At 48.3% G+C, this 16,860-nt stretch overlaps 1 protein-coding gene across 1 annotated transcript; it reads left to right on the plus strand.

Annotated features, from left to right (window-relative positions):
- Window positions 1-273: 273 nt before the first annotated feature.
- LOC135389234 (uncharacterized) lies at window positions 274-1,049 on the plus strand. The gene is made up of 2 exons (XM_064619300.1): window positions 274-655; window positions 721-1,049. The coding sequence occupies exons 1-2, from the start codon at window positions 274-276 to the stop codon at window positions 1,047-1,049; spliced, it is 711 nt and encodes a 236-aa protein (XP_064475370.1).
- Window positions 1,050-16,860: the final 15,811 nt, after the last annotated feature.

A 16,860-nucleotide genomic window follows, 5' to 3' on the forward strand; every position in this document is an offset into this window, starting at 1 on the left:
AAGGCATTAAAGTCGTCCGCCACCGTAATCGGTGAGGAACCAAAGTTTTCCATAATGACATTGTAGCTGACGACGATGCTAGGCCACGCCCTCGTGACCAGCCAAGCTCGTCGGCACGCATCATCTTCACCCGCGTTCATTCTAGTCGCGCTCTTGCCCAGTAAACTGGCTATTTCTCCTGCTGCCTGTCTTCGACTCTTTTCTTCACGTCGCGACAACTGGTGACCCGAAGACTATATGCACCAACCTTCCGCGCATCCAGACGACCCAGGCATGCCTACCCTTCGATCTGGCACCAACACTTCGCCTGGCACTTCGGCCACGGCCGTTACCCATGAAGACCCGACCGTTTCCCTCCGCCTCCCACCATTTTGGAGTCAAGACCCGGAACTTTGGTTTGCGCAGGTTGAGCGCCAATTCGACGCCCGGCATATCACAGCGCAGACGTCCAGATTTGGCCACGCCGTTAGCGCCCTTCCAGTCGAAATCGCTGCTGAGATCCGTGATCTCATTCTGAGTCCACCAGCGCAAGCTCCGTATGACACGCTAAAGCGCGAGCTCCTTGATCGAACAGCGCTCTCCATCCATCGCCGCTTACAACAACTGCTGGGCGCAGAGGAACTTGGCGACCAAAAGCTTTCACAGTTACTTCGCCGTATGAGGCAGCTTACGGGAAGCACACCTGTTGACCCGGCTATTATGCAAGAACTATTTCTTCAGCGCCTCCATCCGACATACGCGTTGTCCTCACGGCTGCTGGTGAGATGTCGTTGGATGATCTTGCCCGCCACGCCGACCGCATTCTCGACTTACGTACCACTCCATCTTCCTCGGCATCTCACCCAATCTGCGCTTCGCGCGCTGCGCCTCTTCTCCATCCGTCTCAGCCAGCTGCCCTGTCCATCCCCGAATCCGCCGTTCAGCCTATCGCCACAGACCTCACGGCGACTGTCAACAGCCTGCAGTGCAGCGTACATCGTCTGACTGAGTTAGTGACCGGCCATGTAGAGGAGGTGGAGTTCCTCTACATGAGTCCTGACCGGCGATGATGGAATGTCCCAGCGGGCAGATGGTCGTGGCCTCACGCTAGGACGGTGCCGGTAGAACTGCCGTGCCAGAGACGTAGCGCGTGGCAGCAGAGGCACGTCTTCGTCATCACACACGGGCCGCCACATCACTCCCCCCCCTCAGACGCGGAGCGGTGTAGAGCTAGCGGTTGGGGTCCGCGTCGATACATGAAGAGGAGGAAGACGGGCGACACGTGGAACAGGGACGACTTGTTCAGAAATCGCAGTAGCAGCAGAATGGTTGGTGCGGGCAAGCGCTGACCGGGCGGGTTCCAGGGGCGGTGTGAGGGCAGGTATGCCGAAGTAATTCAGAGAGGGGCGACAGAACCGCGACCGGTTCGTGAGCGCTGGGCTCGTAGTGTTGTCGCCAAGGAGACTGCGGGGAGGACCATCGTGAAGCACGGGGAGACCGGGAGTAAAACTCACTGTGGCCTCCGTGCGTGTCCCCGGTGGAACGTTGGTCCCGGAGCCTCTTGACCGCATGTGGACGAGCTGCCAGTGTCTTGTATGGAAGCCTGGTGGGAAGGCGAGGCGGGCAGGGTTCTTGGACCGCAAGCGTAGCAGATGCGGGTGGGGCGGTCGACAGCGGCGTACCGCGACCGGTACAGGAGCGTGATGCTCGGGAAGGTGCCGCTGGTGAAAGCCCGAGGAGTGCCATCGCGAAGCATGTGGCGACGTGACGCGGAGTGTGGGACCATTCGACGGGAGCTGGGTACAACCACGGTGTTTCGCGGCCGGGCGTTGCGATGAGTAGAGCCGCGGTGAATTGACGTCGTCGCCTAGCGGTTCCTCGGTTGAACGATGCACCGCACCTTCGGAGATGACTCCAGAGGTGGGCTTGCAGGAATTTCGGATGGTATTGGGCCGAATTACGCCGAACATGGTGTTTATAGTTCGGGTCACCAAATGTAGAGGAGGTGGAGTTCCTCTACATGAGTCCTGACCGGCGATGATGGAATGTCCCAGCGGGCAGATGGTCGTGGCCTCACGCTAGGACGATGCCGGTAGAACTGCCGTGCCAGAGACGTAGCGCGTGGCAGCAGAGGCACGTCTTCGTCATCACACACGGGCCGCCTATCATCCTTACCGTCGACGCGTCTTCTGAAGCTGTTGGTGGTGCCCTCCATCAAGTCACCCCCGACGAACAGCTTCAGCCACTCGCCTTCTTTTCAAAGCCTCTGAAGCCGGCGGAGGCCCGATATAGTACGTTTGGCCGTGAATTGCTTGCCACATATCTCGCCATCAAGCACTTCCACCACTTTCTCGAAGGACTTTCTCGAAGGAATGTCCCAGCGGGCAGATGGTCGTGGCCTCACGCTAGGACGATGCCGGTAGAACTGCCGTGCCAGAGACGTAGCGCGTGGCAGCAGAGGCACGTCTTCGTCATCACACACGGGCCGCCTATCATCCTTACCGTCGACGCGTCTTCTGAAGCTGTTGGTGGTGCCCTCCATCAAGTCACCCCCGACGAACAGCTTCAGCCACTCGCCTTCTTTTCAAAGCCTCTGAAGCCGGCGGAGGCCCGATATAGTACGTTTGGCCGTGAATTGCTTGCCACATATCTCGCCATCAAGCACTTCCACCACTTTCTCGAAGGACGCAATTTCACGGTCTACACCGACCACAAGCCCCTTACGTACGCCATCTCATCCGGTTCCTCATCTCATTCGCCTCGGGAGTTGCGCCATCTCGCGTACATCTCTGAATTCACCACAGATATTCGACACCTCCCTGGCACCAGCAACGTCGCAGCGGACGCTCTCTCACGGGCAAGGATTTCCGCCCTCACGTTCCCGACCACTGTCGACTACGCCTCAATTGCGCAAGCTCACGACCACGATGCTGCCATCCAAGACCTCATTGCTTGTCCACAATCTCTGTCCATCCACAAAATTCCCTTCCCTGGAACGCCTTACCATTTGCTGTGCGACGTCTCCACCGGCAGCCCACGCCCCCTCATTCCGCAAGATTTTCGACGACACATCTTCGACGTTTTTCACTCCCTGCACCACCCAGGAATCAAGGCCACTCAAAAGCTCATTGCGGCTCGCTTTGTCTGGCCCTCGCTGAACCGAGACGTCCGCGATTGGGCCCGCCTATGTTTGGCCTGTCAGCGCTCAAGAGTTCAGCGCCACACACTTTCGCCTCCATCACCGTTTCCTACACCCGATGCTCGTTTCCGTCATGTTCATCTGGACCTGGTGGGTCCCCTTCCGACATCTGCCGGCAAAGCCTACCTTTTCACCTGCATTGACCGCTTCACCCGCTGGCCGAAAGCCATTCCCATCGCCGACATAACTGCTGACACGGTGGTGCGCGTTTTCCTCGACACTTGGGTGGCCCGCTTCGGCGCGCCCGGTACGATTACCACCGACAGAGGCCGCCAGTTCACCTCCCGTCTGTTCGCAGAGATGTGCCGTTTTCTCGGCTCCCAACATCGACAGACGACGGCTTATCACCCTTGCGCCAACGGCCTCGTAGAACGGCTCCACCGCACTCTGAAGACCGCCCTGCGCTCACATGACGACCCCAGCCACTGGGTGGAACGCCTGCCACTAATTCTCCTTGGCGTCAGGGCTGCCATCAAGACAGACGCACCTGTCTCACCTGCTGAGCTCGTGTATGGCGCGCCGTTAAGACTACCAGGAGAATTCTTCGACCATGCAACTCTCGCTCAACCCGCTCCTGACCTTCTTCACTACGCCACTCGCCTGCAGTCTTACTGTGCTGACTTGCGACCACTGCCCACACGGTCCTCTTCGTCCCGTCCCGTCTTCATTCATCCGGCTCTTCATTCCGCAACCCATGTGTTTCTGCGGCACGACGCGGTTCGTAAACCTCTCCAACCCCCGTACGACGGCCCTTTTCCCGTCCACTCTCGTCAAGCGAACACCATCACCATTAGGCTTCCTAACCGGCTCGAGGTGGTCTCCGTGGATCGTGTCAAGCCTGCCTTTTTGCCCGCCATCACCCCGGTGCCCGAGCCTTCTTGTGCCTCGTCCCCCTGCCCGCCCTCACCGGTGCATCCGTCACGTTCCGTACACTGGGCACCCGGCCTACCTTCTGTCCGTCTCATACCTCGCCGGCATACGGTCCAGGGAGGGGGTACCTGTAGCTGACGACGATGCTAGGCCACGCCCTCGTGACCAGCCAAGCTCGTCTGCACGCATCATCTTCACCCGCGTTCATTCTAGTCGCGCTCTTGCCCAGTAAACTGGCTATTTCTCCTGCTGCCTGTCTTCGACTCTTTTCTTCGCGTCGCGACAACATCATCATTATCACCGGACGGTCCAGAACCTCGCAAATCATTAATCAACTGCCATGTAACCTTTGGATTTCTACGATTTCTGGAGAACGCTTCCAGGTAGTATCGCCTTTTAGCATTTCTTAACAGGGCAGTGACCTTGTTTCTCTGAATTCTATATTGTATCCTTAGTTCCTTATTTGAAGGCCTATCACGTGCTTTTTTCCAAAGCGCATTTTTTTCCGAGATTTCAACTAGAATGTCCTTTGTCAGCCAAGGATAATGCCTGCGTCTTTTTTGAACTATTGTAACCTTTGAGGACTCGTAAAAGTCCTGAAAGTGCTCAACTAGCTTATCATATGCTAGAATATGACTGCCAGTAAGACTCGCAGCATTCCAGTCGAAGCGGGTTATCAGTTGGTCGAGAACTCTCTTATCTATAACTTCAATGCGTATGGGTTCGACACCGCGCGGATTAAATGATTGCGTGGGGATTGACAAAAACACAAAATAATGATCTGCAATCTTTGCTGTAATTACGGAACTGAATAGATCACTTTCACTGGTTCGCACATTTATATGATCAATACATGAAGCATGCAATTTTTCTTGACACGTTTCTACCCTTGTAGGAACTTGAATAACTGGTTGCATCCCAAACTGTGTCAACAAGTCAAGGTAATCTAAGACAATACGTCGTTTGTTATTTAATATATCAATATGTATGTCAATAATAATAATAAATAATAATAATAATAACAATAACTTTACTCAAGAAAGCAAACTACAAATATAATAAAACAGGCCCGTCTAAGCGGAAAAGCTTGTGGCACTGGGCCTGAAGCAGTCAGCGGCATACAGTTTGACAGTACATGAACATATAAAGGTACTACATAATACCTATGATAAAGTTGCCGTAGCGCTTTTTTTAGTTTGTACTTCGATTCCAAAGAAAAACTGTCGAAGGGGAGCTCATTAAAGATACGAGGTACATAGCATTGCCTGCGACAAAGTCCATATTTTGTGTGTGAGAAATGCACAACAGGGCAGCATTCGCTAACCGGGGTCCTATATGAGGGGTCCCAAAAATGTTTTTACAACATGCAATGTACATTGATTCTGTACATCTGTACAACATGCAATGTACCTTGATTCATGCAAAAATGACATTTTGATAGGTATATTTCTGGTAAGTAAGCATTATCAAATATCTGAATTCATTTACAAGGCGTTTGTGCAAAAGAATTTTCAAAATTTCCGTCGTAGAACAGACTTCTTATTATTACCCGAAACCTTCAGTAACATATTTGAAATGCTCCTTTCCTCCATGTTCTCCCTTCTTTTTCTTTCACCTTATACCCGCTCAGAAAAATGATGTCAGTCGACAACCCCAGTGACAGGGGACTCCCTTTCTTCTGGTGTACGAGTTTGCAAAACCGTACAATGAGGTGAAGGGCGATAAAGGCTTGGGGTCGACACACGGAAACTAACCAACAAAGATATGGGAAGGTCGAGCGGCAAGGCCTTGCAGCGGGAGTCACGATATTCCCAACACAGTCTTTCTTTTTTTTTTCCTGAACGCCAAGAGGAACGATTCGACAAAAAATAAAAGGACACATTGTAGAAAAATAATAACTATGGTCACCTGACAACATAACAGGTTCTTGTTTGAGTGTGGCAAAAAAGTACAGTTCGGCCTCCTTATTATGTGGGACAGGATAATATATGCCTTCTTTTCTTTTTATAGAATAATTTCTGAAGCGTAAATTTTTACTCCAGATTTCGTTGTGTTGGATGCTGAGGTCTCAGTTAATTCAATCTAAACTTGAAAAAAAGATACGAAGGCAGAAAAAATAGGCGATGTCAAGTTGCCGGTGGTGAGTAAATCAAAAAGTGATATTAAACGGTAGGAACAACTTATTTATTTACACATGGTAAACAAGACTTTCGTGCACGAGACTGCACTTCTTCAGGTTACAAAAATATATAAACATGGTACAGGCACATACATACAGTTGAAGGGGGAGTTCTGGCATGAGAAGCATCTCTTATGCCAGAACTCCCCCTTCAACTGTATATATGTGCCTGTACCATGTTTATATATTTTTGTAACCTGAAGAAGTGCAGTCTCGTGCACGAAAGTCTTGTTTACCATGTGTAAATAAATAAGTTGTTCCTACCGTTTAATATCACTTTTTGATAAACTTGAAAACGTGAAATTCGGTCGTGGAAAAGCTGAAGAACTGGACACCATGTGAGCCAAATTTATGCGTATTTTAGGAAATTTACTATTCTTGAAGGGCAACACAGATGCAATTACAAAATTGGGGTTTCCAGAGATGAATATGAGCGCTAGTTGCCAAATGCCGGACTTTTTTCGGGGAACAGAATTTCGGGCCGAAGTCGGCCCGAAGTCAGCCCGATCTGACCAAGCCAGATTTCTCCTCCGAAATGGGAAGTGACGCCAACCGAAAAAGTAGAAGCATCCAATGGCTATTCAGCCGGAAGGAGAACCATAGCAACGATGACGTAGCAGTCGGGTCGACTGTTGCCGTGCGTGCGATTTCTACTTCTATGAATACAGGGATTATCTCATTGAGCTGGATTGTTGAAAGGCGATGTTCCCCAAGGCCAGAAGCCTTCGGCCGAAATTCGGGGTGCATTTCGGTAGCATGCGGTGATGCACAGAAAAAGTTCGGTCCCGATTTCGGTTCGCCCAATTTTCGTGCCATCGTTTTTCGTGCCATGCCCAGAAGAAGCACAGACTATTGGCTGCTCCCAACTTGAAGACATTTTGTTGTTGCTGTTGGTTGGTTAAATAAATAAATAACAAGGGGAGGTTGAATTCGCGCAATCGAATTCTGCTCCCCCCCCCCCCAAAAAAAAAAAAAAAGAAACCGTACGATCGTGAAGACATTTTCTTCGGTATGTGTCCCACTGGTTCGCGGGATACAACAACAACTTTATTTCGGGATGATGGGTGGGGAGTTCATCGCCGGGGGCAATACTCTACCCCATTGCCGGAAGCGAGGATTGAAGTAATGGGTTCTGTTACAATTTCGCGGGATACTTCCGCATTGTTCTATTCAATTTTATTTTATTTTCAGATGGGAGAGAGTAAAAAGCCAGAAGGCTGTGCTGTTCGTGAATGACAAAGGTCTGCAAATAACCAGTGGGGTCTTTAGCTGAAAAAAAAAGAAGCAAGAAACAAACAAACAAAAAAGGAGAGAACACTGATTGCCTGCTCCGTATGTTCGAGTCAAAAGTTACAGAAAAAGAGGTCCTAAAGACACGCTGCGAGCTTCGAACTCCCTTCGAAGAAACATCTTTCGAACAAACGGCGTCGATCAACCGGCTTGCGATCAAACGGCTTTCGACCAAGCGGCTTTCGACCAAGCGGCGTTCGACCAAACGGCGTTCGACCAAACGGCGTTCGATCAAATGCTGTTATGATGTTTATGATGTTTCTTACTCATGTTTGTACTGTTATCAATTACTTTTCTTCAAATACAGCAAATACAAAAACAGCTTAGGATTTCGGAATATAATTTCGGTTATAATGTGATGAGGACGATGCGATAAACTGTGGACGGTGGACTGTCAAAAACAAGCCAAAACTAACCTAACCTCTAAAAACTAACCTAGGACCCGGTTCTAAACTAGGTTCCTACGACGATTTCTCCGTATCCCGGAAATTACAGGAGCGCCGTTGTGAACAGCTGAGGAAACGGATCATAGCCGATCAAGCGCTATCACATTACTTGTTTAAATTGGGTGGTACTTGTTTAAATTACTGTTCCTCTCTCGCAAAGTTTGCTGAGTACAGACAACGCGGTAAGATTAGAAAGCGATTCTCCGTCAACAAATAAATCTTGACTATGCCACGATGTGATTCATCACTGGTGATTTTCCAAGGTTCTGCTGCCTTCTACTTATTTCTGGCAGATATGTTGGAAAAATGGTAGCCGCGTTCTTTTATAAAGGGGAGTGCTAAGAATACTGAGCGCAATGACCTTCTGTATTCGTACCAATGAAATGAAACGCATATGCCCACTATCCTGAGGCTCTGACTTCACGCTCGCTGAATGTGGGTATCGTCGGACTTAGTCCCAACTCAACCGGACCGGAATACTAGTATTTTCATATATAGTTCTTTTTTGTTGTTGGTGATGGTCAGACAATGATGTTGTAGTTGTTCTCTAATACTTTCTATGCTGATGTACCATACTTTCAGCAGAAACGGAGTTGTAGGGGCAGTGAAACAACTGAGTAAGTGGGCGTAGAGCTTTTATAACCCACAAACATCGGCACAGAAAAAGATGTAAGGACAACTGTATAACCTGTGTCTGATCGACAGTAGAGAAATACTAGCATCCAGCGAACGATATCGGTAGCGAACTAATGCAGCGAACTATATATCCATTTTATGTTGTTCGTTGAATGGAATGTAGATTTAATTATTCATGAACACGTGAAAAAAAGAAAAAAAGAACCCTATTTCTCCCAATTTCAACAAATCTGCAAAGCGAATGATAACACTCGGTCGGCTCTGATGTGCTTCATTGGCTACCTAGATTTCAGTTTTTACTTGCATCTATATTTCAGGGGCATTGAGTGCACCATTATCCGCACTTTACCCACCACACACTTTCTTTTCGTAGTAAACAAGTTGTAGATTATTGTTTTTCATCTTCGCTGGCTAATCTATTTGCGAGCACCAAATGATATGCATTCCAGTTATTTGATTTCTAATACAATTGCCATAAAACTTTTTCATAATCAACACCATCCCATTCAGTGGTCATTCACTGGAGTGCTCACCCCGTGTCTCTTTGGCCTTTCCATTTTCAGCCTTCTTATTTTCGGCCTTCTGACAGTTCGACGTTATGATTTTTTGGTCTTTTGGCTTCCAGCCTTCTGATAGTTCGACGTTATGATTTTCGGCCTTTTGATAGGCTCAATACTTACACTCAGTCAGCCTAAATAAATGCATTGCATTTAGCAACAGCTATTTAAAAAAAAGAAATAAAAAAAGGAGAAGAAGGAAGCTCCTAAAACTCTTTGAACTCCGTCTTTATGTACGCGAGGAGGTCTCGGAGCACAAATTACGTCTCATAATGAACTGATTATTACCCGGTACTGTATTGTTAGTCACTCCTTGGTTTTCGCAGGGTACTTCACATTACACCAGACCTTTCGTTCAGCTGGTTCAGCGTAGAGTCACTAGTTCAGTTGAGAATCCCCAGTGACCCGGAGTTCCTTATCTTCCTCAGAAGGCTTCCCTTTGTTTGCGGTGCAAAGAACGACGGGTACAGGTTTTGGGTCATCCAACGCGCAACCAGCAAGAAGTGTCGAAAGATGGAAAATCCAGGGAACCGGTATCGAAAAATTGGCCGTATCTCAAAATAACGTAATCGAAGTCCCCGTTGAAAAATAAACAACATAAACATGAAAATGCAAACACCGAACTTTTACTAACCTAATAATTAATTAACTACCTAAAGTGCTGTTCCGTCGCGTCCGCCCCGCTAAGCCTAAGAGCCAAAAATGTGGATCTCATTCGCTAAAATGACTTGGACAGATAGCGAAATTTGATGCATGATGTAAAACCCCGAGACTAGGGAACACGAAGGGACAGACACAAACATGAAGTCTCAAAAACAGCTGTTTGTGTCTGTCCCTTCGTGTTCCCTAGTCTCAGGGTTTGACATCATGCACCATCTTCAGCAGCTCGCTTGCTTCCTAGCCATTTTTTCATCGGAATTTGTTGGCTTTGTGTGGTAAATAGTGATGTCGGACTTTTCAACACGGCATATCATCGTTCGAAGTAATCGAGCATTGTCGTTGGTTTTCGATTTTTTCGCGAACGTGAATTTGGGTTCCGGAAAAGACGGTTGCCCATTGCGTGGGCGGAAATAATTGTGCAGCAGTCACTTGATCGATTTTCCTTATTGGTTCACGTGAAGCGTTGACGACAAAAAAACAAAAAAAAATAATAATAAGATAAAAAAATATATCGATCAATAAAAGAAAGAAAGAGAAGAACAAAGAGAGTTGCAGTTCTAAATGCAGTTATCCTGAGGAACATTTATCTGTGTGTAATTTGCTTGATCGCTGTTTCAACATTACGAACATTACAGGGCAGTCCTGTTGAACGTTACTGGAATGTTTGTAAAGTCGGCCTTCCACTAATCGTAAATACGACAGATTCTCGTTAGCCTTATGAGACAGTTGACTGAGTAAGCAGAAACCCGAAACGTCAAAATCGGGCAAATTGATGTTTCATGTGAAGCTAATAAACTCATCTCAATTCTCTATACACGCACCGAAAAAAGAAGACGGTTGTTGGTCTCTGGTTGTTGGCGACAATGCTGGCTCAGACGATAATCCCTTTACGAGCAGCTAAGTAAGCTTTTGTTCTGGTCTCCAAGGTCATGCCCTAAGTCAGCGGTCCGGGAAAGCAAAAGAGGACAGAGGAGCCAACAGGACGGTCAGGTGCGCACGCGCACGCTTGCTCGGCGGAATGATACGATCCGCGCGGTTTTGCTGTCGCGTCACCAGATGGCAACACAGAATGACGCCGTTCACGGGGCTTTGAGTGGGCGATTTTGCTTACTCACGTTTCATGCTTTTTTATAAAAACTATAAGTGGTAGACATATAAATTTGATGTCTATCGATTCCTGAAACAATTCCAGAGAAAGTAAATGGAAAGTTTTGTTCGAAATGGCTATAGAAGTTTAATAAAACCTTTTCAAAGAGGGAGGAGGAAAATTGTGTATTTTTTTTCGCATTCGTGACGTCGCCGTAAAATACATACGACGTATATAAGAAATCTGGTAGCATAATGCTCTTCATCTCGTCTTCCGCTTTATGATGAAAGCACCTGCGTCAAAATCTGCACGGCGGTTACCGAGAGAAAGCATAAAGACTGTTCCATAGGAAATACATTGGGACGGAGAGCTGGTATGCCCTCTTAAAACTAACACGTTTAAAACCGAAGCGGATTGGGTGCATGATCGAGCTTCCCGTGCTGCTAAAAAGAAAAACAAAGACTCTCACAAACGTCAAACTTCCACCGAATCATGAAAACGAGTGTTTCAAGTATAGCATCCTGGCACTCTTGCATCCGTTGAGAAACAACCGAAACGATTATGTCATATACCGCAAATACATGAATCCTTCGAATCCGGAGACGCGCGTAACGTACTGGCCAGTCACTTACGAAGACATTTCCCTGTGGAAGAGAAAAAACAAAATCTCCGTGTACATCTACGTGTTCGACGAGCAGACGAGTTCGATAACAACAGGACGGGTTCCCTGCACGCTCTCTAAATAAAGTCCATCTGCTCGAGGTTAGAGAGCATTTCTATGGAATCAGAAAATTTAGCACTTTCATGGGACGAAGTTACTACTTTTATTGCGAAAAATGCACGAACGGTTACGGGACCAGAGAGGCATTGCAGCAACACGAACGTCTGTGTCGAGATGTAAACGAAGTGATTCTCGAAATGCCAAAAACGGGGGAGAGCGTCTTCTTCAACAAGATACAGTACGTGCATCCCTATCCGTATTTCGCGGTGTTGGACACACAGAGTGTCTTGGAAAATGATGCACTCGTTAAGGACGCTGTGAGTGTGCACGGGATGAGCTTGTACTGCATCGTTGTAGTGAGAAGTTGGGACGGAAAAATACTAGGCCTAGATGGCTATTTGGGACCCAACGCGGCAGAGAAATGCTTGCTCTCGCTCAAGCGATTTAGCGATCAAATCGAAAGGTTGAACCGTTGTCCCGCGCCGTTGGTCATGAGTATGGAAGACCACTTGCGGCACGAGAGCGCGACACACTGCGAATTTTGTGGAATCGAATTTAACCGTCAATAGCTCGGAAGGTATCGCATCACGACCACACTCGCTTCGTAGAGTCCGGTTCTTCGAATTTTGTTGCAACGCTGTGTGATACGTGTAACCTTACGTGTCGTAATGCCAAAGAACTCATCGTGTGCGTACACAACCTGCAATACGATTTGAGCTCCCTTCTCTGCCACATGCACGTTCTAAATCTGGGCGAACCGTGGATTTTAGCTTCGAGTTCGGAAAAGATAAGAGGGTTCAACATTGGTGATCTCCATTTCTGCGATACCACGCAGTTTTTCAACCTGTTCTCGTCGAACCTGGTGGAAACCCTGCTCGCAAGCGGTGGCAAGAACGCGCTTCATTGTACCCGTCAAATGTATGGTGACCGTTTCCGGCACCTCCCCAAGAAGGGCATTTACCCGCACACCTTTGTCGACAGTTTCGAAGCGTACAATTTGCCCACACTACCGCCAAAGGAAGCTTTCAAAAGTGACCTGAACGACCAAGAGATCACGGACGAGGACTGTCAGTACGCCCTCGAGATTTCCGAATTGTTCGAATGTGAGAACCTCGGTGGTTACACGCGTCTCTATGTCACGCTCGACGCTTGTCAGGTCTGCGACGTCGTGCTGTATTTCAGGAAGATTGCGCTAGAGACGGATGGAATGGATATCCTACGTGCCATGTCCCTCGCCAGTTACGCGTGGAGTAGCGCTCTGAAGCTCACAATGTCAAACTCGAGCTCATGAGCGATCGCGAGATGTACGAAATGATCACGAGGGGTGTGACGATTACGATCCCCAGCAAGAAAATACTTTTATCCAGTACCTCGACGTGAACAGTTTGTACCCGTACGCAATGACTTTCCATCTCGCAACAGGAGGTTTTGAGTGGGTGGATCCTTCGAGGTGGAGCGAGATCGATTTTCTCAGCATTCCTCACGATTCGGAAGCGGGTTACATGTACGTGGTAGACTTGTCATATCTCGAAGAACTGCACGCGCTCACCGCTCGGGATTTTCCCCTAGCACCCGAACACAGGTGCGTGGACGAGAACGAACTGTGCGTTTGCCAGACTCACAAATTCGCTCATCAGTCCCAGGGATGTGTTCGGAACCGTTATGCAGACGTTGTTGTAACAGCCGTAGATCCGACGCACCATCTCCTGCAGCGGCCCCGGCGAGATCTCTCCTATATTGCTAAAGCCTATCATGTCTATCACGTAGCGAAAAGCTGTGATGACGAGGTCGTTGCGGGGACTTTCGCTGCTGAAACATTCCTTCTCCACTTCTTCCCAAGAAGCATGGGTGCGGGAACAATTTTGTAACGAGTGGTAGCTGAACATCTTCACGTATTGATGACGCGAGCGCGGTGCCCGCTGCCTTTATACAGATGAACGCGCGCAAAGACAGGAGAGCGAAACCGAAACTAAGAAGCCACCCGTCACCGCTAGGAGTGTGCGCGCGCGCTCGCAGCGAGAGGAGCGGAGAGCCGAAACCGAAACCACACGCGGGCGGGCGGGCGGCACAGAGGGCGCTAGGAGCTCGCGTGCGCGCGCACGCGTAGCTGCCGCGGCGCGGCGCCCCAGTCAGTGTCTCGCTGGCTGTTGCGGAGAGCAGGCATGTGCTCGGTTGCTCCGCAGTCCCCGCGCCCGCTCAGTTTCTGCCTGACTCTCAGACGGAGCAGTCGCACCCGTCGCCGCAGGGGAAAAGGTGAGTGATTTGCCGCGTTGTTTTACCGCGCTCCTTTTCTCGCATGTTTGCCGTGCCCCCGTGTTTAGACTTGTTTAGCGGTGACCAACGAGTGATTTGCCGAAGTTTGACTGCGCTCGTGTTAAGCCTTTTCTCGCCGTACGCGCATGTTTAGACTTGTTCAGCAGTGACCAAGCCTTTTCTCCGTGTTGAAGCAGGTTTAGCAAGGCGGGAGCCTTGTGTTAGCTGCATAGTGTTGTGACGCTGTGGTTAGGCCTAGTCGATTGCCTTTTCCCCGATGTGTACTGTTTTCTCCGTGCTGTTTAGCAGTAGCGGTTAAACCTTTTCTCTCGCATGCCTAGACTTGTTAGCAGTGTTGGCATTTTCTACCTGCCGCTAGTATCTTGTTCTGCCTTTCTCGCATAGAGCTATGATGGTGGCGCCATCTGGTGTGATGCCTTGCAACTACTTGGCCACCTGTCGTCGATCTCTGCAACTGCTGGGTGCCAACTACCAACATGGCAAGCGCTGGTCACTCGGGTCTTCCGGAGTGGTTTATTCGGGACGGCATCATTGATTTTCGAATAAATTGTTTCTCTTCACTCTATTTCTCTCTATTTGTTTTATTTTCTACCTATTTTTTTATTTTTTATGGACTCTCGTAGTGCACAACGCTCAGCTGTTCTGGACACGAGATAGACGCTCCCCAATTAGTGTGGTGGCTCCCTGGAGGGTGCTGATTAATGTGGGGGGCCCAATTAGCTCTAATTGCTAATTAAATCATGTTCAGGCCAGTTGAGCGTTGTGCACTATGAGAGTCCAGTCATTACTACTTGAGGGGTCCTCAGTAGCTCAAATTGCTAATTTAATGGTGTCTACATTCCCTGTGTGTTGCCGGCAGCCTGTGGTCAGTGCTTACTACTCGAGAGACTTAAATGTGAAGGAAACTGGCCAGCGCTTCCATGGCCGCTATTCGACGCTCTACGTATCTACTGTCGTACGTAGTGCAGACACCGTTAGGTCTGTTTCGAAGGAACAGAAGATGTCTGGTTCAGCTTGACGTCACCCGATATGGCAGCGAATACTACTACGCCCACCTCTTGCCTCTGCATACACAGCAGCATTTTGTGAGGCTGATCCACCGGAGGAAGATGAAGCTGGAGGCATATCCAAGCTGGATACAACCTCTTTCAAGCGTCGCAAAAGGGGGACGGACACCAGCAGTGGAACGAACTGGTGAAAATTCGCGTATGCAGTGATATGTAGGGATATCGCGCTACCGCAGATAGGTCTTCAGGGCAAAAAGACTTGCGTTGTGAGATTTGGGATTTTGGGACATGCATAAGTGTTTGCATAATGGTACTGCATTGTGTTGTGTGTTTGTCTTTTTTAAAGAAAGGGAGATGTGCTGTAATGGCGTATATATAGTGATAACGCACAACAACATCTGCATCAGGTTTATGTCGCAAGGCTAATTTGCTACCAGTCGAACAATATTTCAAGCTACAGCGCCTTAAATATTTGTTTCAGTTGAAGACAAGAACCCCGCTTTCTTTGCGTTTGATCCTGTCTTGTCACATTTCTAGACACAAGCATAATCAACATTTAAAGGACATCGTAGCTCGTACAGATGACTTTGAGTACTCATTTTATCCAAAAACAATACGTAAATGGAACAGCCTACCGGTCGCATTGTGAACCAAGTTGATATGTATAATTTTGTTGCAACTTGAGAACCTGTTTTGCAGTCCAGCTACCTGTAACGGTTCACTTGTGGACCAACAGTATCCTAAATAAAACAATAACAATGTGGCTTGTTGAGGGTGTACACACGCCTGGGAGTCATTGCCACAAAAGGGCACGCACAGAATAAACAGACTTTTTTTAGCAGCGGTCGCGAGAGCATGGAGTTCTTCTTTGTGGCTCGTGGGCCCGGTAGAACAACAAAGTCTGCTACGAGGGGGTGGGGTGATGGCGTAGGGGCTCGTCGTTGTCGGCCTCATAGTGGTGGGCATTGTCACGACTGACACTCTAGGGGAATGTGCGTCCTGGGCTGACTTCTAAGGGGACAGTGCCAATATATCAGTCAGCCGACAGTCTGCTACAAAGAAGCGATTCTACCGCTCTACTGGCCAATCACTTCTGCCAGCAACCATTTTTACAATCCCGGGATTTCGGGATTTCGAAATGTGGAACCCGGGACGGGATCGGGATTTTTCGCAACTATACCCAGGATGTCGTATAGGACTGTGTCCACTAGCACAACCATGCTATCACAAATTGTGGTATAGTTCACGTCTTCTGTCATCCCCACGGAACATTCTAGCAGGAACAAAAAGTGCAAAAAAAAACTGCTCACGGGGCAAAACCTGCGTATTACATTGAGAATTCGCACCGTGCCGGAATGTCAACTGAAATGCGTCTTTTCTTGTCGTCTGCTATAGAATATCTTCTGGCTGCGCCCCAGGATATTTCCCGTAGTAGTGCTCGAGAAGATATATACTCGTACTTATGACATACAGCAATTCTAGTTACGCAACTGCTAAAATCAATGACGTATTTCGCATCATCCGCTAGAGTATTCTGTGGAATGTCACTTGTGTGAATACATGAAATAATGCAGTTTGCTCATCTTGCCTTTTATTCATCCACATGGACTCTTGTGTTCTAGTCTGCAGCAGCAGAGTCTATAATTTTCTGAAAAGGCTGTTCTCTTTTTACTTTCAAATATATGTATATATATTAACGTTTTAAATATTCGTGTCTGTGAGGATCAAAAGAACAAAAAGAGAGATTCTGCAATGGGAGTTTTATGCTATTTGAGGGCTGTTCTCCGCTATGACTTGCGTAGTTCACATGAGTCAGCAGCTAACGTCGTTGTAATGTGGCGTGGACGACAAGGTTGGTTCGGTTTCGGATTGCAAATGATATTTTTCGGGGAAGGGACGCTCGAAACAAAAAGTCGATTGAACACCGTTCTTTCCCTTTCACTCGTGCTACCGAA

Source organism: Ornithodoros turicata, chromosome 3, assembly GCF_037126465.1.
Source record: "Ornithodoros turicata isolate Travis chromosome 3, ASM3712646v1, whole genome shotgun sequence".
In the NCBI taxonomy this organism is placed as follows: domain Eukaryota; kingdom Metazoa; phylum Arthropoda; class Arachnida; order Ixodida; family Argasidae; genus Ornithodoros; species Ornithodoros turicata.

Coding starts and splice junctions, on each gene's coding strand:
- LOC135389234 (XM_064619300.1), top strand. CDS start 274: ATGCCTACCCTTCGATCTGGCACCAACACTTCGCCTGGCACTTCGGCC. Junction 656..720: donor GCTTTCACAGTTACTTCGCC/GTATGAGGCAGC, acceptor CTATTTCTTCAG/CGCCTCCATCCGACATACGC.